General features: G+C 44.4%; 1 protein-coding gene and 1 long non-coding RNA gene across 3 annotated transcripts in view; one reads left to right on the top strand and one right to left on the bottom strand.

Annotated features, from left to right (window-relative positions):
* SOBP (sine oculis binding protein homolog) overlaps nucleotides 1-26,804 on the top strand; it is a 163,444-nt gene that overhangs the window by 79,179 nt on the left and 57,461 nt on the right. The window contains exon 6 of one of the 2 annotated variants that reach the window (XM_047733766.1): nucleotides 17,614-17,709. The exons of the other annotated variant lie outside the window; for it this stretch is intronic. Coding sequence (XP_047589722.1) covers nucleotides 17,614-17,709 — 96 coding nt within the window. The remainder of the gene's footprint in view (nucleotides 1-17,613; nucleotides 17,710-26,804) is intronic. 2 annotated transcript variants of the gene reach the window in all.
* On the bottom strand, nucleotides 883-7,419 carry LOC125102477 (uncharacterized). Its single transcript, XR_007128137.1, has 3 exons — nucleotides 7,252-7,419; nucleotides 2,629-2,740; nucleotides 883-978 (listed from the first exon to the last, which is right to left on the bottom strand). It is a non-coding gene; the product is annotated as an uncharacterized LOC125102477 (long non-coding RNA).

The following is a 26,804-nucleotide window of genomic DNA, read 5'->3' on the forward strand; positions in this document are numbered from 1 at the left end:
CAGGTAAAGGAAGAGCGGGAAGGAGGAAGGTCAGAATAACCCACCGCTTTGCCCCTTTCACATCCCAAATACACAGGGTGTTCTGAAGCCCGAGCGGTATCAGATTTTGCTTTCAGAAACACTTAGGAAGTAAAAACGATGCTGGTGCCTCTTGAAGGGCGGCGGCATCCCGATGCAGGATGGTAGGCTGAAGACCTCAGGATGAAACGGAGGACAAAAATAGCAATTTCGTCACCATCTCCCACCAAAGTAAATGAGAAGTTTCACTGAAAAAAAATTTTTTTTCCGTAGAAGTCTCACACTTTCCGTAAATGAAAACAGCAGTGGATACCGGCAGAGGTTTCCAGAGAGGCATTGTGTGTGTGTGTGTGTATGGAAGGGAAGCCTGTTCCCTGGGTCTGAAACCCTGGGAGGAGGGGAAGGAACCCAGGGCTGGCGGGGACTCTCCCACCTCACAGAGCCGCCGCCTTTGTTGCAAGGAGCGTGAAGCACGCGCCGCCGTAACTTTTCGTTCCTTGGGCTTTTTGGCTAGTGTCGCATCTTATAAGTCACAGTCTAGCTTCTCCTGTCCGTATTTTTACTGCACAGAAGGCTTCCCAATTTGCAAGCGTTTGCAGCACGGCTGGGCCCAGAGATAAAACAGAATGTGTACGTAGTACAGTATGCATTCAACCCATGCACAAGGCTCTTTCCACCATATGTGCAAACTAGTGTGCTTTTCACTCAAGGTGCCGCTGCCAAACTTGCCAGGAGCCCATGAATAAGTGGAGGCGAGAACATCAGACGCGATGCAGCCGTGGGCCTCGCCCCCTCCTTGGAAGGAGACCCTCGATGCCAGCAGCCCCCTGACCTTTTGTCCCCTGTCTAGCGCACCTGTCTCACCACTTACCTGTCCGCAGCCCTAGTCTTCCTTCCTCACCCGCAGCCTTGACCTGGGATGTCAGCCATTGTTCGAGCCAGCGTGGAGTCCTGCTTGCCCTTCCAGTAGGAGAGGAGAGGTGGTAATTAGCATTTATGCTAATGAGGATAACAAGACTGAGGTTAAAAACTCATCAGTTTACAGAAGGGGAAAACCAGCTGTTTTTTTTTTTTTTCCTTCCTCTCAAATGTTTTTATTACCCCCCATCTCAGGCAAGGCATAGCTTACCAAGACCTTTTACAGGAGAGTAGCTTTGGTCTGGTTTTTGTAGGTAAATCTTCCAGTGGAACATCTTTTGTGATAAGAGAAAAAAGGATTGAGAGATAGAAAAGAATGGTACTTTTCACTCACGTCCTTGAATCTCTCTTGAATCTCCTTGTATGATTTATCCTAAATAAACCAATGCAGAGATTTTTGGGGATTCACTTTTTTACTTTGATATTTGCTGCCTAAAATTCGAATCAGCGCCTCCTTTGGCTTTACTGAAATACAGTCTTTCTCATCAAAAGATACTCGGTGGACATGCAACTCAAAATCTTTCCTTAAAACACTGCTGGTGTTGCATGGTGGTCACAACCCCTCTCTTCGCTCCACCAAGTGTGGGTAAGAAGTACGAACTTGGCTTCTCAGGCGGGAAGCAAAGCTAAGGGGTGGAAACTTTCTTTCATCCCTTTTTCAGCTTCTTTAGCTACAGGTCTGGGAAGTAGGGCTCCTCCGCCCATGGGCACAGCGATGGGGTTAGAGGTGAAGGTCACCTAGAGTGTAACAGCAGCACTATTATAATCCATTGGTTGTAAGTAAGCCATTATCTCAATGTTCTACATTGACTTCATTTGAGTTATTTGCAAGCTTGCTTCCCCCAACATGTTATTTACCTTTGGGCCAAAAGAAAGCGATTTTTCCATGAATTCTAACGGATTTGCTTCTCTTGATCACATCTATGACAGAGAACGACATGTGTCTCTGTAGGCTACCAGCATGGGACTCTCTACCTTTCTTGGGCAGTAGATCTCGGGAATTCCTTGCCTGGCTCTTGGGCTTCAGCATTGTCCTTTGTCCCTAAGGGGCCTGGTGGAAGGTGACATACACCACAGAGGGAAGAATATGTTGATGGTGGTTGCTGCCCTGTTCATGTGGAAATCCAGGCAGGCATGAGAGGCAACAGTGATGTGTCCTGGAAAGATCCAGAACAGGAAATGGTAGGGACCTGCCAGCGCCAGGGAAATTGGACTGCTCATCCATGGTGGCCCGGTGGGACTGTTCATTCCTTAGGGCCAGGGCCAGAGGAAAAACGTCCTGTATTTGAGCAAATTCACTGTACAGTGGGAGAGGCTTCTAGCCTTGGAGAGCATCTTTGGAGAAGGAGCCTCTGTTTATTTTTTTTATTTTTTTAAAGATTTTATTTATTTATTTGACAGACAGAGATCACAAGTAGGCAGAGAGAGGGCAGGGGAAGCAGGCTCCCTACTGAACAGAGAGCCCAATTCGGGGCTCAATCCCAGGACCCTGGAATCATGACCTGAGCCAAAGGCAGAGGCTTTAACCCACTGAGCCGCACAGGCACCCCAGGAGCCTCTGTTTAAAGCCATGCTTTGGATGCGTACCATGACTTTGCAAGACGGACACCGGTCACACTGGAGCTCCATTCTCATTCATTTGGTAATTGGTTATTTTAACACAGACTGTGACTAAGGAACATGATTACACACCTGTCAGCCATATGAGGGGAAAGAGAGCTGTCTGTGAGCAGGGGAAGAGGCTGCGGTTCTCCCGGGTCTCTGTGGAGTCTTCTCCATCAAAGATGTCATTTTTCATTTTTACCTTGAAACAAGACAGACATTAGAGCTCCTGCCTTGTTTGTATCATTTAAGGCCTTGCTGCCACAGATGCTGATCTAAACTAACACAATTTCATTCTGATTATATCTTTGTAGACATCCGATCGCAGAGCACGGGAGGGCAGGATGTCATATAAAGAAACAAATGAACATAAACATTATATGGTACCCATGTAGCAGTTTCCTGTGGCGGGGCAGGATGTGTGGAGAAGCAGAAATGAAAATGTTTCATACAAAGGAGGACATTTTACTTCAAGATGAAGTAAATCTGGGAGATCAGAGAAAGCTGTTTGCGATTGCCCAGGTAGCGAGGAGAGGGGCTTCTCACTCATGGACAGGTTGCCAGGTGGCCCGGGGTCCTGTGGAAGGGGAGCGAAGGAGAGAGCATGTGACAGAAAGATGAGGGTGAACACCTAAACAACAAAACGAAACTCAAAGGCAACAATTTTGTGCTGAATTCTAAAATGAATAAGGACTGAATAGATGATGAAACATTTAAAGGAAAAAATAAAATAAAATCCTAGCCTTTTGAATAAGAAAATTATATCCTCTCATTAGCACCTTTTCTGCAAGCAGTAAACCACATATTGGATTGTTTAGAAATTCTCCCCTCTAGGGGCACCTGGGTGGCTCAGTGGGTTAAGCCTCTGCCTTCGGCTCAGGTCATGATCTCAGGGTCTTGGGATCGAGCCCCACATCGGGCTCTCTGCTCAGCAGGGAGCCTGCTCCCCTCTCTCTCTCTGCCTGCCTCTCTGCCTACTTGTGATCTCTCTCTCTCTGTCAAATAAATAAAAAAAAAAAAAAAAAAGAAATTCTCCCCTCTATTTTGTCTGCTCCTCTCTGTCTTTGGTGAGGCCATTCAGCTTGGAAAGAGTATGTGGGTTCCAGAGTATGTGTGCCCAACCTCTGATGAGCATTTATTTATTTTTTTAAAAAAGATTTTATTTATTTATTTGACAGAGAGAGACGGCCAGAGAGGGAACACAAGCAGGGGGAGTAGGAGAGGGAGAAGCCGGCTTCCCGCTGAGCAGGGAGCCTGATGCAGGGCTCGATCCCAGGACCCTGGGATCATGACCTGAGCCGAAGGCGGATGCCTGATGACTGAGCCACCCACGTGCCCCTCTGATGAGAATCTACATCAGCAAATGGTGCAGGTGTCCTGTGTTACTGAGTCAGAAACCAAGTTGATAGAGGGTGATGTTAGTAGCTGGAAAATATGGACTAAAGGGAGATGATTTGAATGGTAAGGAAGGAAGCAACAATAAAACCTTGGTTGAGTTCTTCCTTGGAAGTGTGGTAATGACCGTGGAATTCAAGGTATAGTAGCCTCCATGAATCCCCAGTGGCTCGAATGGATAGGAGCTGCTCAGCCCATGTAGAAAGTTGCTTGATGGAGATACTCATGAAACAGAAGAGGAGATGGAGAGATTAAAAAAGAAAACAAGGCTTTATTTGCAGGGAGCAGAATGGGTCTTCAGATGGCAGGAGAGAGATAGAAGTGGTCATTAATACTGATGTGTAGAGGGTTAGGATCCTGACTAGTGGGGGTATTTATGCCTTTCTAACAGTCCTCAAGTCTACACCAGGTCTTCTCATTGACGTTGGCCTTTGGCTGTTGGGCATGCTCTAAAGCTGCACACAACTTAATTTTAATCACGACTTCAATGATAAGAAGAGAGTGAGTCCCTATGGCCTTCCTGCCAGCTGAGTTGTTCTCTCCAGAGAAGAAAGTGGGTCTGTGAAATTTAAATAACTCTCATATATTGAGTGCTTACTCTGTTACAGGCATTGTGCAGGACATGTGATGAATTGTTTCATTTAATCCTTGCATGGAATTTCTGAGCCGGATGTTATGTCCCCTGTTTTACTGCTGGTGCCAGAAATCAAACTCAGCTCAGTATTGGCACCAAATGTCCCTCCTCACCCCTTTCTGTACGAACATCCTCCACCAAATGGCACATGGGGTGCTTGGCCTTGGAGAATTTGCTCTCACTTTTTCTTGCTTTTTATTTCCTTATCATTCTTATCTGCTTATGAGAATATTTTCTACTTCTTGCCTTTTGTGGTTTACTTTTATTTACTTTAAAAAAATTGTGATTACTTAAAAATCTAAATTTTAAATAGGATATAAATGTGTGATATTTGACACTCCAAACTGTGTATGGTTAGCCCTTGCTGAGGGATCATTTGTTTTGTTATCATTGAATTTAAAAAGTTAAAATGTGTTGGACATGTGGGCTGAATACCATTCATTGTAGATGCTTAGTTATTCAGTTGTCTACAATAGCCAAACACATGGTAGATGTTCAATAAATGATGAATGAATGAATGAATGAATGGGACCTAAGGAAAAGGTTATATGAGTGCCCTTGTCATTGTTGTCTGCTTTCTGTGGGGTCACAATGCCACATAGAGTGGTTTGGTACTCTATAAATACTGAGTAGTACAACCTCTGTTTATAGAATTAGACAAATCATTTTTATCATTCCAAGGCAAGGGTCTGTCATTCCTTAAGTCAAAGGTATGAAAGAAATTTCCTTATTTTGCACACAAAGATTCTTGATTGCATGTAAATACTGCTTATTTTTACTAATAAGGGAAGAATGATGTTAGTAATAATTATATCAAGTGATCATTCTTATTCCCCTTTTACTATTTTCCACATCAAACCATAACAGTTTTCTGTTCTGTGATTAGGTAAGAACCACAAGGAAAGTTTTATGAATTTAGAATCCTTTGTCCTTGAAAACACAGCTCAGTCTGTGTTGATGCCCGAGAGAAGATTTAGGCTCCCACTCTCTTCTTGGAGCCCCATCATCTTAAATCTGTAGGATTTGCAAATGAAAAAGAAGAGGGATTTCAAAACAAACAGCCCCCTATGAGAAGACTGTCAACTTCAGGATGTGCCCTACCCCATTTCCATGCAGTGTTTCTCCTGCTGACCTGGAGGACTCCCCTGGCAAAGGCCCATCGCTATGTGTACTCCCCACCCTCCCTCTCCTTCCTTTCTTCCCTCCTTTTTGCCCCATACTTAAAGTTCAGAATACTTGGAAAGGCCATTGCCCTCCATCCTGGTGGGCTTAGGGTTTTGATCTGCTCGACCTTTGGCTGCGTTCTTGTTACCTATGTTGCCTCTGGCCTAGTAGACTGACCCCCGGGCCTTGACTCTCAGGGAGGTGCTGGGTCCCTTGACCACCTCCATTTGAGTTGCCATGGGCATTGGTGGGTGCTTTGCCACATAGAGGGGGAGATTAGAGGACAAAGTTCTCTCCTGCAAGGACCCACAGGAACGTTTGAGCCATGACTTCTCTGCCTTCTAGTAATATCTATAGCTTCTCTTGCTCATTGTCAGCTAACATCCTGTGCTGACTGAGCTGCTGTGGGAGAGCCAATGTGTGGGGGTCAAGAGCCTGCGCATGGTGTGCAGGCACCTGCATTTGGACCCCAGCTTGGCCTTTGTCAGCTCCTGAGGTTTGGATAAGTTACGGAACTTCTCTACACGTCAGACTCCTTCCTGGCAAAATGGAGGTGGTAATGGTAGTATAGACCTCACAAGAGTTTGAGGAGCCAAGGTCTGCAATTGGTTAGCATGGAGTCTGGCACAGAACAAACTTTAATCTTAATTTTACTGTCCAAAATGACGTCTATACTGAGTTTTCTTCCTTTGCGGTGACAGCTCTGTGATGCAGTCACAGATTTGGAAGTTTCTAGAAGCAGTGATGTTCTCTCCAGCAGGGCCCAGTCTGCAGTCTGGGAGCCTTCCTCTGATTGGGCTTCCAGTTATCTCATATCTAGAACCACACTGGGCAACTGAGATACTAGGGCACAGAGGGATTGGAATAGTTTGGGAATTTTGGTAACCAGAAAGGTTAGGTGAGAGAGGGAATGGGGCAGGGCTACTCACTGTGCAGAGGGGAACTACCTTCTCTTATTCTTAATTATACCATAAAGAGAGAGGATGTGGAAACTCAGGAGACTTTTTGTCTTTTGTCACCTAGGCTTTGATTCCAGAATAGAACTCTTGGAAATGTAGTAATAATAATAATAATAATAATAATAATATCTTTAAAAAGGGGTGACAGAGGAACAAGTGTTAACTGAAGTTATCATCTAAAAACAGACCTTAACCCGATGCTCAGCTATTGGCTTCAACAGGCCCTTTCCTCAACACAGGCCAAATTCTGCTGAAAGGATTGTCCCCTATTTACACATGTCACCATCCCACCTTTTATTACTTCCAATCATCATCTGCAGAATGGCTGGGATTTAAAACAGAGACTCCAGAGGATGCCATTTGAGCAGAAGCTCCTTGGCTGTCATCTTTACATTTGTCTCCTTAGAGAGGCTGATCAGTCCTGGGTTTGTTTTATTATTATTGTTGTTGTTGTTATTGTTAAAGAGAGAGGGCTGTGGAGGGGGAGCAGAGGGAGAGAGAGAGAGATTCTTAAGCAGACTCCACACCCAACATGGAACCCGACGTGGGGCTTAATCTCACCATTTTCCCATGATTCTGGGATCACCACGCAGGCGCCTAGTCCTGTGTTTGAAAACAGGGTGGTTTGGACTTGGTCCCTCTTAGCCTGACAGTGCCTCTGCTAACAGTTCGGATGTTATGTGGCTCATAGTTCGAACTGTCCAGTTTGGAATCACATCCTGGCTTCACGCTCTGTAAGACCCAGAGGGCAGAGTAAGTAGACGTGTTGCCTTGTCCTTCTCCCTTGCCCGCCTGCACAGGCACAAACCACAGCATCACTTTGTTTGGTCACAGCATTTGTGTGGACAGAGCACAGTAACAGCCAGGATTTTACTCCTGGTCTTGGTCTTTCTTCCTTATGTCAGGCCAATTTTAGATCTTTAAGGCCATTGCATAATTCTCACTTCCATTTCTGACTAAAGAAGTCTTATCTTTAGGACACCTTATGTTTTGGGCCCCATTATAGGGTTGCTGACTAGAACACTGTCCCAGGTCAGAGTGGCGACCAGGGTGGGATATTTTTCTGTGGCTGTCCAGAGCGGAGAACCAGAATGGCCATTTCAAGGCCACTGTCTATGGAGACTGCTGCAGCCAGGCCAAGGGCATCGATCAAAGTGTCCAAGGCAGGTCCAGAGTCAAGGGTGAGGGTTGAGAGCCAAGAGTGGTAGAGATGTGGCCTTGAAGCTGGATCTGGGAGGGAACGAGTGACGAGAGTGCTGAATACCATGGGGCTTCTACAGGCCCGCTTTGCAGGTTAGTGGGGCACCCCGGAGATGGGGTAGACTGAGGCCCATGTGAACCATGCAGAGAAGATGTAGGCAGCCCTATTGTATCTGGACCCTCGTTATGGCATTTCTGTGGTTGCTGGTAGGAGATAAAAAAGAAGGTTGGTTTGAGCCCTGAACCTTTATTACAGATAACAATTGTGACATCATGGTCTTTGACAAGGATTGCTGCTAATTTAAAATTTATAGTCCTTGGCCTCAGACTTGGAAGCTAATTCAAGGATACAGTTGTTTCAGCTCATGCCTCATGGCTCTCCATGACTGCCATCACCCGGGTATGCCCTTTGAGTTGTTTCCTTTAGAAGTCATAAGAGACACACACTGACTCATTCATGTGCTCTTGCATGTTCCCCGGGGTCCATCTCCCCTTTGCTAAGACCCATATATGTGTGACGTGTCAGGTCACAATGAAGGGTACGTGCTGTGGCAGGGACACAGAGCAAGCTAACTCTTCCAGGACGTGACTCCAAGCCTCTTGCATTGTCTTCTCACCTGCTGAGATAATTAGTCATCAACCTCACGGGGACTGCATTACTGTCGCTGTGTCTCAGTTTTTCCCCATAGTGGAGGGTGTTGTGGTATTGAATAGGAGCTGGTGAACTGGCCTTTGGCTCCCCACAACCCCACCCTTGAAGAATCACCACAATCTAGGCCCATGTCTCAGCGAGGCAAGACAGTGACTTAATTTCGCCAGTTCATCGAAGAGAATCCTCGGCTTTGATGAACTAACTCATGCTAGCCAAAGCCACAGTCTGTATTTATATGCCAGAGGGCCAGGACTGAATGAGATAAGACACACAATGTCCTTTAGAATCCGCACAGCACTATTTATGGGATTAATTTTAAAAAATCATATAATACTAATACTGATTTTAAGAAATTCACAAAGGAAATTGCTAGAGGATCTGAACTGTTGAGGGAGCTCTGGGGGACACGTCCTTCTGGAATTGATGGGCTTGGGTGTCATAATCAATGATCCAAAGATTATTTAATAAGAATCAGGTCAAAAAGGTTGTTTTGTTTTAAGGATTAGTTTTATAAATTTTGAAGTAGCATCTTGCTCAGGCTGTGCCGGAGACTCCCTGACTCATGTTTGCTCTTGCTACTTTTTTCCTGGGCTCTTTGCAGACCACCCCACCCCCTTCCATAATATTTGTTCTTCAGCACTCTCCTTTCCTGGTTTCCTTGGAGTAGTCCGTCTTGGAATTGAAAACCCAAGAAAACCAAAGAATTATGAAAACCTCCCTTAATTAAGTAATATATATTTTTAGCTTCATGACATCAGTGTTTTCAAGTTATTTCACACTGGTTTTTTTTTTTGTTTTTTTTTTTTTTTTTTGGACCATTAGCAGAGAAGTAGCAGATTATTGAGTACAGGGTAGGGGCCATGGAGACAGATTGCCTGGGTTCGAATCCAGGTTCCAGGCCTCATTAGCTGTGCAGCTTTGCGTGTACTCCGTCATCTCTCTGTGCTTGTGTTTCCTTCTAGGTAAGACGGAGACAGTGACAGTACCTACTCATGAATAGTTGTTTGGATTTGGTATGTGTCTGGGCGCGTGTAGTAATGGGTTAATACATGTAAAGCCCTCAGAATGGTGTCTGGTGCATGTGTAACAGCTGTAGGGATGTGAGCCATTCCTATGAATCTTTGATAATACCCAGAGCAGTGTCTTCATCTGGTTCTGGTGTGTTTCCTATTCCCATGTGAGGCCAGGTTATGTCGAGGGAGACTTCCTGCAGGTAGTGAATCTCCTCCATTACGTCTGGATCCTTTCCTAGTCTTACAGATGGGGACCTCGCCTGCTTCACATTTCCTTTCAGTTTTTCGGTCCATCCCGAGGTCTGTAAATAAAGACCGGAGTCCAGCCCCTTCTGCCTAGGGATTTCAGAGAAAAGAAATGAAAGGACCACCTGAAATGCCTGGATTAGGCCAATTATTTAAGTATTTTATAGGTGCCAACGGGTAACAAAGTGGAATTGCCTTCCTTTTGTTCCCCCTCGCAGGACCCTGGGTAATAAATACAGATGAATAGTGAGTGAAAAAGCCAAAAGGCAGTCGGTGGGCGGAGGCGGGAGGTGGGGGACGGGGAGCCATCAAGGAGCCCAGATAATCCACCACGGATCAGGGGTCCTGGGATAATCAGAAGCTGCGCGGGATGGGGCGGCGGCGTGGCTTTCGCAGAGAACACAAAAGGGGACCTCGTGCCCCAGCTGCCAGGCCTTACCTGCACACCACTTCCGTAAAAACAATCCTTCACCGAAGACACTCAGGTGACCCGACGAAAAGCAGCATGAGATGAATCCAGCCATCCTGTCCAATAGAGGGAAAATAGATTCAAAAAAATGAAAAGCCAAGACAGGGATTTTCAGAACCACTTAGCAACTGCTCTGATTACACTGGACACAGCTGTAATGTGCTGGGACGAGCATGATATATTTTAGCTCGTGTGGTAGCCGTATTTCAGGCTGATGTGGAATCTGTTGCCGAAACTGTCATGCAATCCATTAGGGCCCCTGAGTAAGGGCAGCCATTAATCAGACACGAGATCAGCCCGCCAGCCTCACGGACTCACCGATCTGAGTGGCTCTGACCCGACATCGTTTAAGGAGATGCTCGTGGAGGCCATAAACATGATTCGATTGCCATTATCTTCATGTTGCATATTTGTTACCGTTATTCTTTGAGGACTCCAAATTGGATATTAAAAATTTATGATATATATAAAGGTTGGCGTGGAGTGAAAACAGAGAGCTGCGGCAAATAAGTCCGTCTCATCCGTCAGAGATGTGGGAGCTGTCAGAGGAGCCTGGCAGGTACAGAGCTTGGAGAATTAAGAGGAACTCCATTGGGGAAACAGCTTCTCCCCTGGCCTACTTGCTAAATGGGATTTTAACTACATTTTGTTAAAAGAACAGAGTAAAACAGCCCCACTGCAGGAATCCCACGGTCAGTCTTTGATGACAAGCTAATGAAAGGGAGGGCAAGGGATCCTGATGGAAAATTAGTACTAACGTGAATTGAGCAGATGCCTGGGTCCAGAGAGTGATGTTTCTGGGTGCCTGGGGTGTCTCCGGAGCAGGGAGCCTGATGCCAGGCAGGAGTCCTCTGTGCGAGAGAAAGCTCTCTACCCAAGCTGTGTGCACATACAACCCTGTCCACGAGCCGTGCAATTCTCTGCGAACTGATGTTTGCCGAATTGAATATTTGCATGGAAACAACTCATACTTAAGGGGATCCATTTTTAGAGGCAGGTAATTCAGGGTAGAGGAAAACAACATTTCTGGGTCTTAGCTTAAGGAAGAGCAAAGGATTAATGAATGCATTCAACCTATATGAACGGGTTTCTTTGTGGTACACAGTACTCTGCTGAGCATGGGGGCCTCATACATTTTCCTGTAAGTGGTTTCCAGTCTGATAGGAAAGATAAGACACGAGTCATAACTGAGATGAGTTACACCAAGGAGTTCCAGACTGACTTGGAGCACTAGGACTAGGTGAGCTATCAGAAACAGGGAGAAAGGCACTGGGTTGGTTAATCTGGGAATGGACTTGGAGGAAAAGAATTTGTTAGTCAATGACCAGAGGTTAGATAGAGTGGGAGGCACAGGGGAGAAACACGAGGATGAAATGATTATTATCCAAAGCCCAAATTGAGTACGAGAGCTATAATGAGGCTGAGACTCTAGTGTCTGACTGGGTGGGAGGGTTAGGTGTTGGGCAGAAGTACGTAGAAGAGCCAGTGGAAGGCCCAGGTGGGAGACAGGAGCAATCAGAGAGCTCTGGCAGAGGCCTGCTGAGGCTCAGGTATGCAGGTGACTTCTGGGGCTCAGAGGCAGGACACTCACCTCTGGGGACTGGAGTGTAAGGCAGAATGACCAGTTGCTAGGGTTGAAGGATTGGAGCTCATTCACATACTCAGCAAACTCACTCACTCACCATTTATGGAGCCTTTATTATATGCCCAGCAGTAGATGAGGCTCTACAGATTTACAGCTGAATAGGACATAATTTCTGTACTCAAGAACCTCACAGATTAGTGGGGAAGATAAACATATAGGAGGTCATAATGCAATGCAATGCAATGGGTAGAATGGAGATACACACACATACACACACCACATATACACACATAGAGGGGTTCAGAGCCCAGGTTAGGACCAAGAGGAAGAGGTCTGGAATGATTTCCTAAAGGAGTAGAGTCTGAATGAATGCTTAAAAGGCATATAAGAAATTTCCAGGAGAAGTCATGAGAACAGATGAAATCTAGTTTTACAAGCAGAAAATGGGCGGAAAGGATAGGAATCCAGTTGAGGGGAACTGGGCATTCAGTCGTGAGGAGTTGGGCCACTGAGATGATCATAACCGGGTCATAACTCAGCAGAAGCCGGAGTTCCTCCACGGGCCTCCCTGTGTTATTCTAGTCCTGGGCCAACATGGGCTGAACTTCACTGAGGGGCCCAGACACCGGGCTGACCTTTAGGTCAAGTTCACAAAGATGTTCACAGCACACAGAAAGGCCATGTGGGATGGTTGCAGTTTATTCCTCCCTGAACTTCCTCAAGAGGAACGTGTGTCGGCATTGACTCAGGAAGGAGAGACCGGACACGGGACATCAGAAGATGCAATTCTAAGAGTTTCCAGAAGTGGAGTCCCTGTGCTTTTGTCTTGACTTTTGAAAAGAATTCTGTTACTTCTGATTCGCAAAATGAGTTTGAAAATATCAAAGATTTTCTCTGCAACGATTCATCTCTAAACTCATTCCTGCAAGTTTGAGACGCGCTATTTTTGATATCCTCAAGTCGGCTGGTGACACCACATGTGTGAGCTGACGGGTCCCACATCTGCTGGGGCCCCGGAACGCCGAGTGTGGAGACTTGGCTGCGCTCACCCTGGCTATGGCTCCACGCGGAACCTTCGCGGAACCTTCTCTTGTTTTCTGAAGAAATTCTGAAATCACAGAGACGGAGAGGTGTAAACTCCCATTCATCACCGGGAGGTATTAACTAGGAAACCTAGTTATCTTTCCACTTAAATGGCAACAGTGTTAACCTTTTTGTTGAGTCAGAAATCTCTCTTTTCTGGGGTAGGCCCCTGGAGCTGTTTTTAGAATGTTCCACATTTTCTGAGGGAGTCCTCCAGAGGGGGAAAAACTGCTGAGCTTGCTCGCATAGGCACACGACACCAAAGCTTTAGCCCAAAGGAAGAACTGAATTCTTTGAAAGAGAATGAAAGATTGCCATATGTAAGAATCAAAATAAAAATGTGAATGGCTGATGATTCACAGGGAAAGAGAGGTGAATCCGAAGTTTGTTTAAACCAGAGATTTTTGAAGTAGAGAGGCGATTAGTCTGAATTTCTCACATAATCTAATATTTATTTGAATGGTGGGTACCACATGAAAATGGATGCTTGACTGTCAGCAAGCGGGGGAAATCCCCTTGCAGTTTAAATGAAGGATTTTTACTTTTAACAGTTTAATTGAAGAGCTTTTCCTTCTATTTTATGGTGAGAAGCAGAGCCTTCTTAGAATAATAGATTTTAAAAAAATGCACCTTTGTTCTGACAGTCACATTTGTAGTAAAATGTAAGGAAAAAAATTGCTTTCCATTTGCTTTTCCTCAAAGTTGGCCTAAATATCCAGCATATTAGTCAGAATAAAGCTGTTGAGAATAAGACACATGGAGAGAGTTAGTTCATCATGTATCTTGGCATTCCTTCTGTCAGAACTGGTCACTCCAGAACAAAGTCAGACATCCACACGGTGTCTCCTGGCCCCAGGAAAGGCCAAGAGCTGGCGGTGGGGTGGTCTGCCCTAAGACAGGCAGTTAGAGAACCCATGGTCTGTGGAGACTTTTAAGAACAACAAAACCAGCTCAAAGCCTTTCTGCTTCATGTTATTACTGTGACTGGATATGTGGAGTATCTACAGGGTTTACACACCCCTCCCTGCAGGGGTTGTGGGCTCTCTCCATCTGCCTGCCTCGATACGCCATTGTCTGCACCCCAGATGGGGCAGAGGCAGAAGGCGGCACTGGCTTCAGTATATAACAGGTTATAAAACATCCTAAAATGATTCTATGTGTAGGATAAAGAAGCTCCTAGGATTTTATCTAACATGGCCATCAAGTGACTGGGAATGAAAATAGAGCTCGCTCCCGGAGAACACTTACTGAGCACCGGGTACTGGCTGGGGTTCATGGGCCACGGGTGAGGAACCAGGCACCATACCTCCCCTTAGGAAGTGTGTGGTCTTTGGGTGGAGGGACAAAAATCCCACCCATTGGCATCAAGTTGCACCTGTGTCCAGTCTAAGAGAGGGCAGGTGGGGATTTTTGACTACTTAGAGAGATCCAGAAAGATCTTTTGAGGAACTGGTCTAGTAGCTCTTCCAAGATTAGTTGTCATGCCAAGGACTAAAATCAGAAATTTTTTGCCTGCAATCAGCTAGAGTCATGTCCTCTCTCGAATCTTTAGAACAAAACCCGTCTCGAGGGCCATAGCCTACATCCTCTTAGTTATTGTGGAGCCGTCCATCCAGTGAGGTTGGGACGTGGTTGGAGCACATTCTGCCAACACTCTGCCAAGGGCCTCCTCTCGATACCCCTACTCTGGGCATGCCCCTTAGATCAGTGGCTCTCAGCCCTGCTTGTACGTTACAATCCCAGAGCTTTTTTTTTTTTTTTTTTTTTTAATTTAAAAAATATCCCTGTCCAGGCCCCACCCTGGCCCAATTAAATCAGAATCTTACAAAGGTAGGGCGGAAAGGGGAGGACACACTCCACTGTCAAAAAGCCACCTGGATGACTCTAGCATGGGCCGGAAGAGAGAACTCTCCTGCCATCAATGAATACACTTAATTTCACTTAGTCTAGGAAGAGGAATTTTAAATTTTACCCCAAAAATACTTCAGAATGCGAAAAGAAACGCTTTGGCAAGAGGTGGGTGAGTGCTTGTGTCTGCATACACACGTGAAGGGTTTGGCACTTGGTCTCCGTGCACGTGGTATGCTCTCCAGCTCGGTGGCGCGTGCTGGAAACGCAGCAAATGGCTGGAGGGTAGAATGTCTTAGACTCTGGAATCAGGTTGATCGGGAGAGGCAGACCCTTCCAAGGGCCATGGAGTCCCATAGAGAGGCAAATACACAGCTCAGTGGAGAAGCAGATTTCTGGCTTTCTCTCTTCGCTTCCAATTCTCCCCGTCTCCCTCTCCCCTCTCCTTTCTCTTCCACTGCTGCTTCATTCAACCTCATAAATTAATAATTCAGCTTCTTTGAGGAACCACCTTCAAAATCTTAGACAGTGGGATTTCTTTTCTTTTTTTTTTGTCCTTTAAAAACATAAAAAGCATTGTGATCACCTTACATGTAAGTGAGATGGATGTACTTTTGCCACCAATGTTGAAAATATCCCCAGGCATCTGGTGTGTATGAATGTGTACACATAGTACATGCATAATAAACATATTCCACCTTATGAATATTTATACACAAGATACATATATATTGAATATAGACATATATATGTAAATAGTAGCCCTCGTAAACTATATGCTGTGTTTCCAAGCATATGTATCATAGTGCACCAGGAATATAATGAACCTACCACCAAGTTTAGCCTATTTTGAGGTGGCATTTTCTGCAAAGTTGTTTATGGTAGGGTCTAGTTACTCTCCATGTATTTTTTTTTTTTTTCATCACTTCAATGTTGGTTAAGTACTAACTCAAAGTAAGGCACTGGGCATGGCAGAATTAAGAAAGATGAAATAGATGAGGTCCCTGCCTTAAGAGACCTCATAGAGCGGCGTAAAATGCACTTACAAAGAATCGAAGAATGTAATGTTGTTCCTACCCATTGACCTCTTTCTGTTTTTCCTCCAGCTGCCTTTTATTTATACACTCCACTTTAATGTGGGCCCCATTTAAGATTCTATTAGCTTAGACCCTGATGTAGCTGCAGCATAGGGCTCGAGGCTGTGAGAAGGACCATTACAGTTTCAGTGCCTGCATAACCACTGGACGTGAGCGGTGCTTACGCTCGCTGTCGCATGTAGCCCAATCCTGTAACGGCATTTTTATGTTACTCTGATTTGGCGGGGGCGAGGGGGGGGCAGTTTTGGGGGAAGGTGTCCTAGAAAGGCACCCGATCCCAGAGATGTTCCTAAATTTCAAAAAGGAAACCAAAACAGAGCAATGTCTTCTCCCACTGACTTCTTGTAACCCAGATGTCCCTGGCCGTGACATTCCACTTCCAAATTCCATCCCGTTTCCTCCCTGGAATAAGTAGCAGAGGCCTGTATTAAAAACAAGCAATACATCCTAAGATGGACAAGATCTGGATCCGTTTCCAAAATGACAGTACCTCGTCTAGCAGAGGAGCTCTGAGTGATAACTTGTCAGCGGGCAAATTTCACTCCATGGAAGGAGAAACAATACACAAGGACTGTCATTGCTGTGGCGCAGACGTAGACGCATTGTTTTCTCCCCCTCCGTCCGTACATCACAACAGGTAGTTCTCAGCTGTTTCCGTGGTGCCAGACATACATTTTATCTAAAGAGACAGCAGACAGAACTACCTGCTGCTTCCTGTGCGACTCTCCCTGTGTTTCTCTCCTTTTTCCTACTTCACTTGGGCTTTTTAAAATCAGCTGGCAGGGAGCCAGGAGCTCATCATTTTAATGCAGTGCAAAATGGAATATGCATAATTATATGCAAGCCATATGTGAGGGAGACAGCTCAGCTGTGAATTTCAGGAGGCCAGGGAAGGGAGAGCAGTTAGGGCTAAGATGAGATCAGAGCAGAGCAGGGTGCAAGTGTCACCCAAATGAATGGTTTAATGAGTGTGCTGCAGACACGCCTCCTCTCACCTACCTCTCCCTCTCTCCAACGCCAAACCAGAAACTGATGGAGATTAGAAAGCGAAGACTGTATGCAAGCGGTATTGCTAATGGGTTCTGTTAATGTCTCCATTTAAACTTCAGCTTTCTTAATTAACAGTGTAGATCAAAATAACCAGTAACTTTTAACGCAGCTTCTTAATTAAATCTATTTTTTTACTGCATTCGATTGAAGAATCGTTGTTCTTACTAGATCACTGCTCCTTTCAGATCTTTATTTAAAAATCAAGGGGAATCAGTTTATCTCTGACAGTATTACAATGCAAAATATAACGATGCAAATTGCTTTTCTTATGGCCTTGCTATTAGAATTTTTTTAAAGTGCATTATCTAGAGATTGCTTAAGCATGCCAAAAAGTTTAAACACGTACGTATGTCATATAACCCTAAATGTGCCACGAAAAGTCGCGGGAAGCCCGAAGTGGTGGTAATTTCCAACCAAATTGCTTGATTTTGGTTTGCTTTGTATCATTTAAAATATTACACCACGATGAATTTGCATGTTCAAACCAAACTATGTAAAGAAAAATAAATCCCAAATTTTGATACCTAAAAGGCGTACTGCGTATTTAAACAAACTTCTTAATAATGTTGTTATTTCTGGATTCCCGTTTGTTTAATGATCTGAGCTGTTATGCTTTTAGCTTTTTTTTTTTTCTTCCATTATTTGTAAGTCCCTAAATAGGCCATTATATTTCCCTTCAGGCTAGAGATGAAGATGGACATGCTGAAAATTTTCCCCAGCAGCACTATGCTAAGGAAACTCCAAGGCTTGCCTTCAAGAATAACAGCGAACTACTTGTAAGAATAACATACTTACAACAAGTCTAGAATGTTACTTTAGCACAGTGAAAACAGTTTTTGCAAGGGTTTGTTCATTATTACATAATTTATGAAGTATTATAGTTTTTCTGTATAGAGTTCTAAATGCTGATTCTGCTATCACTGAATATTAATGATAAGATCTCAAGTTGTTTGCAAATCTTTTATATCTGATTATAGAGCTTGGATGGCCCTGTCTTTATTAGCTTGTTTTGTATAGTAGTTTATCACCAGCCATTTGGAGAATGGCTAGTAAAGTTAAAAATACAGAGAAAGACAGTGGATATATGTAGCTTGGGAAAAAAAAAAAAAAAAAAAAAAACAATCCCACCACCTCTCCTCCTCCTACTTCCTAATTGTACACTATTTTAGGACACAACATGGTAATATTTTGTTCTGCTAGGAAAGATTGCAGAGTTGACACGCAGTACTCCCTTTAGAAGTCAAGTGTTCCTACACTGTCTTGCCAAGCTCAATCAGGCGCTTTCGTCTTTCCTATGTAGGAGAAGTCAAAGCAGCGACAGGATGCGGGGATGTTTACAAGTCGTGAGAGAGAGGATATCAGCTGTGACAGGGACTGTGTTCCAGCGTAGGGTTAATTTGCTGTTCATTTTAGCATTTACAGCAAGACAAGATGAAAAGCAAGCAGGAATGCCTATTATATTTCTATTAAATGAATCTGTTGGGACCTAATGTTCTTGATTAGCTTTTGAAAATGAGTGCTCCGCAATGCATTTTTTGTTTACCTAAAGTAAACAGAGAATGAATTGTCATTTATTTAGAGATTTAAACACTGCTTTTGAAAATGAGGCTTTATGAGGGATCTAGCTATATTGTCCCTAAATGTTCTTTTCCCTTCAGTTGCATTAAAGCAAAACATTTGCTCCAGCTAAATGAAAACACTGAAAGACAATGAAAATACTCAGTTGTTACATTCCGAGGTAGTCTCATTTCTAGTTAGTTTTTTGGCCCAACACAGTTCGGCTCTGCCAGGTCTCCGCATTAGGAAATCCCACATGTAGCCATCTTTGGACTTAGCACTGATACCAACAGTTCATGAAAAACAAGGTGTCCAAAGAGCAGGAGAAGAGAGAAAAATACCGTGCTTACCCATCCTAGCCACAGCCGCTAGATGTTCCCAGTGAGAGAACGCCCTTCCCTGGTCCGCGAACTGCGTAACCACAATAGCGCCACTCACTCTGTGTGTCCTGTCCCTTTGACCCACCCATCCGTGGGCCGGTTTGCTGCTTAGAAATGCATTTTTTTTTTTTCCTGAAAATTCAACTCACCTTATATTTTATCTTAGGGCTCTTAAACTTCCAGGTCCACTAGCATGACCTATTTTGGGGGAAACCTTTTTCATTCATTTCCATTTTAATATTTCACTCTATAACTGTGGTTATCCAGCTGAAGACTGTAGGCCATGGGCCATTTATGCTATGTTTTGGTATCAAAATGCTTTGGGGAGTATCTAATTTCTTCTTAGAGAAATTGTTAAACAAGTAATATGCCATATTTGATTTTTCTTAAAAAAATATTTATTTGTAAAATGAATGCGCTTGGGTCCCCGTTGTGGTCAGTCTGTGTAGGAGGAACTAAGACATACATGTGAACATCTTTTCCATCAGTCTTTAGAGAAAATATATGTTTAGTCGTTGCTATGCTTCAACACAATATTGTGTTAGCAGTGGTTTTGAGAGATTGGTTAATCTTTGTCCTTCTTGTCACTGTTAGAAATGCTTTATTTTCATCAGTACTTTTCTGTGATAAAGGAAAAAGGGAGTGTAAAGGGGAAAAAAAACCAAGTAAGCTTATTTCTCCAAGGAGAAATTTCATTTTTTTCAACTGCAGGAGAGGCAGTGGTGTTTGTGGCTGGTTATGAAGCCTGGAGAAGTTATGTTACTGTATGAAAGAGACTTGTACGTTCTTAAGAGAGGAATAAGAAGTCCTTGGAGTTTTCTTAGTGCAGCTTAGAGCAAATTTTTAAAGGTTTCACAAAAAAAGACTGCAAGTCCGGCTCCAAAGTGCTTTCTTAGCTTAGAAGCCATTTTGCGTAATTCCCTGCAGCAAGAGGCTTGGTGGGTTTAGAAAGCAGAGGAACCTCGTGGAGGGTGTCAATGACCCTTGGGAGAAAGCCCTGGGGCCACAGGTTGCTTCTAGGCTCCCACACCATCAGGACACTGGGCTACGTGGCTAACGCTTTGGGCCACACTTTCTGACAGAGAGTGCCCCGGCTAGGTAGCTTGGACACTGCCTCAGACTTTATTAGTGACCGTTTGTCGTCTCCGGTCTCTCCCCCGCCTCTGCTTCTGGGAAGAGGGTTAAGTAAGCACAACAGAAGCAAAGCAAAATCCACGTGCGGTATGCCCAGGGACGCCTAGTCAGAAGGCCCTGACAGACAAAGCACTGGCTGATAGAAAGATCCGCTGTGCGACTGGAGACCCCTGTAGGGTATTGATTTTTCCATTTAAATCCCAAACCGTGATACGTGCCTTCACACTTAACGTCCAACACAGATGACTCGATATATCGCTCGGTGGCCAAGATGCTTTGGTTGGTGGTTAAGCAGCAGCTTCCTTATGCTTTTTATTAATTTGGAAAATGCAAGGCTGTCAGGATGAGTGACATTAGATAAAGCTTGAGGACTGTTTGATAGAAACACAATTCAGTGTGGCCCCATCTACCTCTTTGATAGGCACACATGCGTGCACACACACACACACACACACACGCCAAGGTGTTTTGCTGGCAGAGCTGAATTTATGACCAAGGCAAATAACTTTCAAGAAGAGAAGCTGTGGAAATTCACATCCCATTAACACTCCAGTGATATGGCTTGTGGAAGTCCCAGAGAGGGAACATTTAGAACAAGCTATAGGTGTCTAGCCTCTGCACCAAGCTTCACCTCCATTTCTGGTCCCTTTACCATTTTTGCCTCATTCTTTTGGGACGAGAAGGCCTTCTCTCCTCTTCCCCTATTACAATGCTCATATGGACGGTGGAAGTCGTGTGTCATGTAAGGAGGACCTTTACCATGTCATGAGCTCACACCTCACCATCCAGGACTTTCTCAGTTCTTAAAAGACAGCAGAATTTCAGCAGAAATACAGCAGAAGCTGGGTTCCCAGAGGGAGAAGACCAGTAGCTAAAAGAAGAGGCATGTTGAGAGGGTTTGGGGGAAGGAACAGAAGGCACCCAAGTCTACTCCCCAGGTGTTCTCAAGGCCAGTGCCGAGAACATCACTGCAATTGAAGGAGGTCAGAATAGAGTCAAAGGACAGCAACAATAGCCTTGTGTAATCGGGTTGGGAAGAAAGCGGCTCTAGGAAGTCTGAAAGGAGAAATAAGAGAAAGGAAACTCAGGGGGAAATCAGACTGTTTTCCTCAGTTCCAGATTCCCAAGGCATCGCCGAGACATCGACTTTTCCTGAGGCTGTTAGGGGTGGGAGTCTTGCAGAGGGTGGGGGATAGAGTCTGCAGCTGGGAGGCTGCATAAAAATAGCATCAAGGAAGAATTCTTTCTGGTCACTCAGAATGCCAGTGTAAGGAGAAGATGAGAAGCATTTTCGTTTTGTGGCCTGTGAGCAGAGGTGGTGGGGAGGTGAGATGCTTAGGCAGATCTTCTGTGGGCTGATTTGTCCATCTCATTTCCTTGGGAAAGTAGACAAAAGTTGGACATAGTCCTTAGGCAGAACTGCTTTGGATTAATATGTTGTTCAATTAGCAAGACATTATGGAGCATCTTCTGTATACATGGAATTATACTGCACAGTGCTTTGGGGGGACACAAAACAGAAAAAGGCACAGTCCCTTCCCTGAAGGAGCTTACAATTCAATAGGAAGAATAGGCCTATATATTATTGTAGTCATCAGGAATATGGGCTCTTAGGGCTTCCTGAAAGTTAGAATTTTGCCCCAGCCAGACTTTAACTTACACTGTATTACTCCGGGGGTATCACTAAGGATCATAAGTACAAAGGCTTAGAATTTATGGTGACACATCTGGCATTACAACACCGTGGATCCTCTTGGACCTCTCTGAACCTCAGATCTTCATCTACAGCATGCGATAATAAAAGGTAATAACCTCAGAAGATAGTGTAAGGCTTGAAAGCGATGACATATTTAAAATGCCTGGTACCTAGTAGCCTTCAGTAAGTGTTAGCTGCTATTATTATGATTCTTCTTATTGCCATGATTGTTACCATTACCCAGTTGGCTGTGCCCAGGAGAGCACCAGCAAAGTTCTGGAGTACAAAGGAGGAAGAGATTATTTCCAAATACAGTAATTAGAGACTTAACAGAGGAGGAGGACACCTTTGATCTAGGCCTTAACATGGGTTGGATTTCCAAAGCTGGAGCTGAGGTGTAAGGGAAGGGGGCATTCTAAGCAGAGGGAAATAACTTGGCAAAGACGAGGATGCAGGAGAGTATAGACCAAGTGAGCCACCGGCCGGTGGCCCCTAAGTTGAGCAGAGTATAGAGTCCTTGAAGGAAAAGGGGGTGAGCCAGCAGGCTGGCTCGTTTGCACAGGTCTTAATAATTGACAATATCCTATCAGGTTTAGACGTCAGTAGCTCTACTTCATGGAAATTCCTAGTGCTTCTGTGGATTTAAAGAAATTATTATGGAGAATCCCTAACATGCACAAGAGTAGAGAGAGTGATGCCATTGACTCCCCTGTACCTGTCACCCAGCTTCAACAATGATCAGACTACTAATCTTGCTTCATCTATTGCTTTATTCTCTGACCACCCCATCCCCCTTTTATTCCACTGAAGGATTGTGAGTGAAGAAGCTTTTTTGGCTTCTTTTTTGGTAAAGACTTTAGGTCCCCCATTTTTCTGGCTAGAAAGAACCTGTTGACCCTGGTTACATTGGGAATTGAAGCTTTGGGACTAAATTCACATAAAACAAATGACTTGGTGATGGCAGTGGCTCTTCCCTCCCTGCTCAGTCCGACCTTGCAAATCTTGGACAATCAGATCTAGTTCAGAAAGCCCTGAAGGTAAAAAACACACCACAGTGCCAGTGGTGACTTGAATTCTTTACTTTCAGGCCCCTGGTTCTAAACGTATTTATTTAAAAAATGAAATCAGATCTCTTTGCGACCCAGCCCAGCTCATGAGTATATGTTGGCCTCATAACATAAGCGAGGGGCTGTTCTGGGGTTGCGGTCACATATTAGCTATTGTTAGAACTTTCCTGTGAGATCATGGAAACCTAATGAAACTGGCCCCTCCCCCCCCACCAAAAAAAAAAAAAAAAGGTGATAGAAACAGCCATATTTCCCTTGAAATTGATAGGCTTTTCAAAATAGGTATAATTAACCAAAACCCCTCCCCTTAACACTTGGTTTAACAGAAAGTCAGATTCATGCCCCAGCTCAGCTTGAAGTTCCAGGAGAGCAGCACAAGGCATCGAGAACATAAATTCGTGGTGACACACTTGGACTTCCGTCACATCAAATAAAATATCATACAGTATTTGTGTATGTAGTTTGCCGTGTGCCATTTTCCTGAAACAGTATTTGTAACAGCCCCAAACATGTCAAGTGACCCAGAAACCCCCCGGGGACCGGTTGCTATCTAGAGAGAGTTGGCCTCTGCCACCATTTTCACATCCACCCTCTGGATCCCTTTACTCTGGGGCTATTTGGCCCCAAACTGTGCTCCTACGGCCTTTCGAAATATGTTTTAGAAAAGTAGAACTCTTTAGAAAGAGAAGGACCCGCGTTAGACTAAGCAAGGGGCGGTGCCAACGGAGGTGGTGCGAGGACGCCAAGCAGCAAGACCTCTCCTTGGGCGGGGGCGGAAGGGGCGTGTTCTGCCCGGCCGTCGTGTTCCGCCCGCATGGCCCTCTGTTGCCATAGGTGCTGTTGTTTCACCTGCTCTGGCTTGCTGCTGCCCTTTCTTCCCAGCCTCCTGGGTCCCTTGCTGCTGTGCAGTCAGAGCGGAGAGTCTTTTTTCTCCCGTAAAAAGACCCTCTGTACCGCAGTAGACCATCTCCCTTCACTCCCCAACGAGGCAAACCTATTTCAGCTCTCCCTTTTAAGTTTCTTTATATGGCGGGGAGAAGCCATTTGGGTAAGGGCTAGAGTTCCCCAGCTTCTGCACTCATATAAGCACATTTCTTGGAATCAGGCACCCTTGATTGGATCTGAGACCCTCGACTGGATTGGAGATCCTCAGTCCTCAGCAAGCTCCCTTTTCCAAGACATGGAGATCTTTGCCTTTCTAGTTTCAGGGCGGTGGCACAGAAAGGTCAGAGGCGTGATGGTTTGGTTTCATGCTGACTTCTCACACATACCTTGCAGTGGTTCTTAGAGCCAGAGAGAGTTGTGGAGGATCCTGTGTTCTCCAAGGGGGTCAGTGTGGTATAGTAGCTAAGAGTGGGTATCCCAATGTCTGCTCTGCACACGTGCCTGCTGCACAGCCTGGGCAAGTAAGCCCCGCAGGTCTTATTAATTGACAGTAGAAATTATCTATTTCAGACAACTGTCTGCCCTGAACTTTAGTGTTGTTATCAACAACATGAGAATCAACACAGTACATACCTCATAGGGTGGTTTTGAGGAGTCAGTGGGATCATGTGTAAAAGTATGCATCTTACAGTAAAAATTCAGTAAGTGTTAGTCTTATGACTAATAAAATGGAACTAGAAGGTGGCATTAGTTTAAAGAGAATCTTAAGGTAGATGCTGGGAGTACCTGCCTTTATTCTCTAACTAGAGTCTCTTCCCAGTTGATTGGGATAGAAGCCCGTATGTAATATTTTAACTTCAGAGAAACCCTTGAACATCTACCCACTTGCCTGCTCATACTGAAGGCACCAGGGATGCCTGTTGGCTGCCTAGCCGATATTGCTGATTTGTGAGTTACTGCAATATTGGAGTGCTTTTTTGAAGAAGAATGCAAAACGTTCAAAATATAGTATGGTGTTGCACTGGAGAGCTTGGGCTCTTGAGCCAGAGTGTTTGGTTTGGATTCAGGAATCTCCACCACTCCACCCACTGGCTGTGTGACCGTAGACAAGTCACAGAATGTCCATGTCCTCGTCTGTAAAATGAGGACAATATCTGTCCAGTAGTGCTGGTATGAGGTCCAAATGAATGAATACCCGTATAAGGTTCTGAGAACAGTATTTGGCAAACATTTGGTACTTAATCAGTGTTGTGATCATGATTATTTCTTCCAAGCCTGCTTTTTAAACACATCATAGGGTACCACTTGGCCACATTTTCTAGAACAGATTATCTGAAAGTCTTGGGTGTGCACATTTGCATGCAAAAAACACAAAATTTCCTTGTGAACAATGAGAAGGACCAGATATATTAGGCAGAATATTCTTAGAGCTAAGCTTTTTTTTTTTTTTTTTTTTTTTTAACTATAACTCTCAGGGAAGACTCTCTATATGACCAAAGACCCCTTCAATCTTGCCCTGCCATTTAATACTAAAATTGTTACTTTTGGAAGTATGCAACTAAGAAATTAAGTGCAAAGCAAAGGAAAAATTTTAACTTACACCTGGGGATATCTGCAGTAGCAAATGGATGTGCCTGTTAAGGAAAGGAGACAAGAAATCATCCTTTGTGGGGAGCCTCCAATATGCCAGCACTGTGCTCAGTCTTTATACACTCTCCTTTAGACCCTTCATTCTCCCTAACTTTGCTCAACAGCAATTGTTATTTTTCTCTTTACATGTGGGGAAGTTAAAATTCAGAGATGTTTGTTCCTTGCACTGGGGGTAGAAAGGGGATCCAATGAGCAGGCGTGGGCCAAGGTTTGACCCATATCTCTCTGACCTGTGCTGGAGGGACCAGGTCTGATACGTCCTTCCATTCCAGGGCTATGTGGGTGGAATGAAGGAATTAAGAAATTAATTCAGAATCATTCTTCCTGGCTTCTTTATAGTACAGTTCTTTGGGAGAGTTCCGAAGCCAGAAAGAGCATCCATGAGAATGTCAGGAAGGGGAAATTATTCAGAAAGGCCTGTAATATTGGAGAATTCCCAATTGTGTAATAAATTGTGGGGAAAGGAACCAAAGTATAGGTCTTTTAGTTTAGTAGACTATAGAAAATATATTTTTCAATATGATATAAGCATTTGAGTATGTTATTTTTAATAAAAATCTGACAGCAATAGATTGTGTATGATAAGTGCTTAAGTCTTCTTTTGAAGATTTGGATTCTTTTTGTGGTCAGTAAGGCCATTTAAAAAAGAGCTGACCTTAAAAAAGGGGGGGGGGCGCTGGCCTCTTTTGATTTAGTACTGTGGTATTCCTCAGAGTGAGCTGACCCACATCCTTCAAGATTTCTGGCCATTACCCAGAGTCGGGTGTCAGCCATACCCTCCCTCATTGCTTTAATTGCTAGAACTGAACAATCACCTAAAATACCAAAGAAAATTCACCTCTGGTGGCTTCACAGAAACTCCAGGTCGTGTATCAAGCAAATCCAGAAAATCAGATAGGATATCAATTATCAATATGAAAGTGCACAAGTAACCAGCCAGAACTAAAATCCATCATATTCAGGCCCATGTTTGGTTTATGGTTGGAAGAACAAGCTAACCAAAATCTCTTGGGAGAAAAAGGGAAAGGGTATGAAAAATATTTGGAGTTAAGAAGAATGACATTTGTGAGTAATAAGGGAGGCAAGAAATTGGAGGTGGTGATGTGGGGGTGTTAGGAGACTGGTGAGAGGGAATTTTGAAAGGGAAGAAGGAAGATAAAAGCCCATGATTAAGCTGCAAATGAACAGATTTGGGCAAACAAGAATCCTTGAAAGAATGTATTTTCTCACGGCATTTGGCTTGAAGTCTCTTTCAGAATCATGTATTCTGTACGTGTCCCAGTCTTCTGGTCTGAGGTGTCAGGCCTTCCTGGAGGGCTTCCGGCTCCTACTGCATGACCACATGCAACCCGGAGGGGAGCTTCTATTTGAGTCCAGATGAAGCTCCCTTGGGCCGAGAGCTCTGTGGCGCTGATCCTTTGTTTTTCTAGACTGTATCCCTGAGCAGTGCGCTTGCCCACGTCACATTTCATGGAACGTAAAATACACCCCCCCGCCAACAT

This window comes from Lutra lutra, chromosome 6 (assembly GCF_902655055.1).
Source record: "Lutra lutra chromosome 6, mLutLut1.2, whole genome shotgun sequence".
Classification (NCBI taxonomy): domain Eukaryota; kingdom Metazoa; phylum Chordata; class Mammalia; order Carnivora; family Mustelidae; genus Lutra; species Lutra lutra.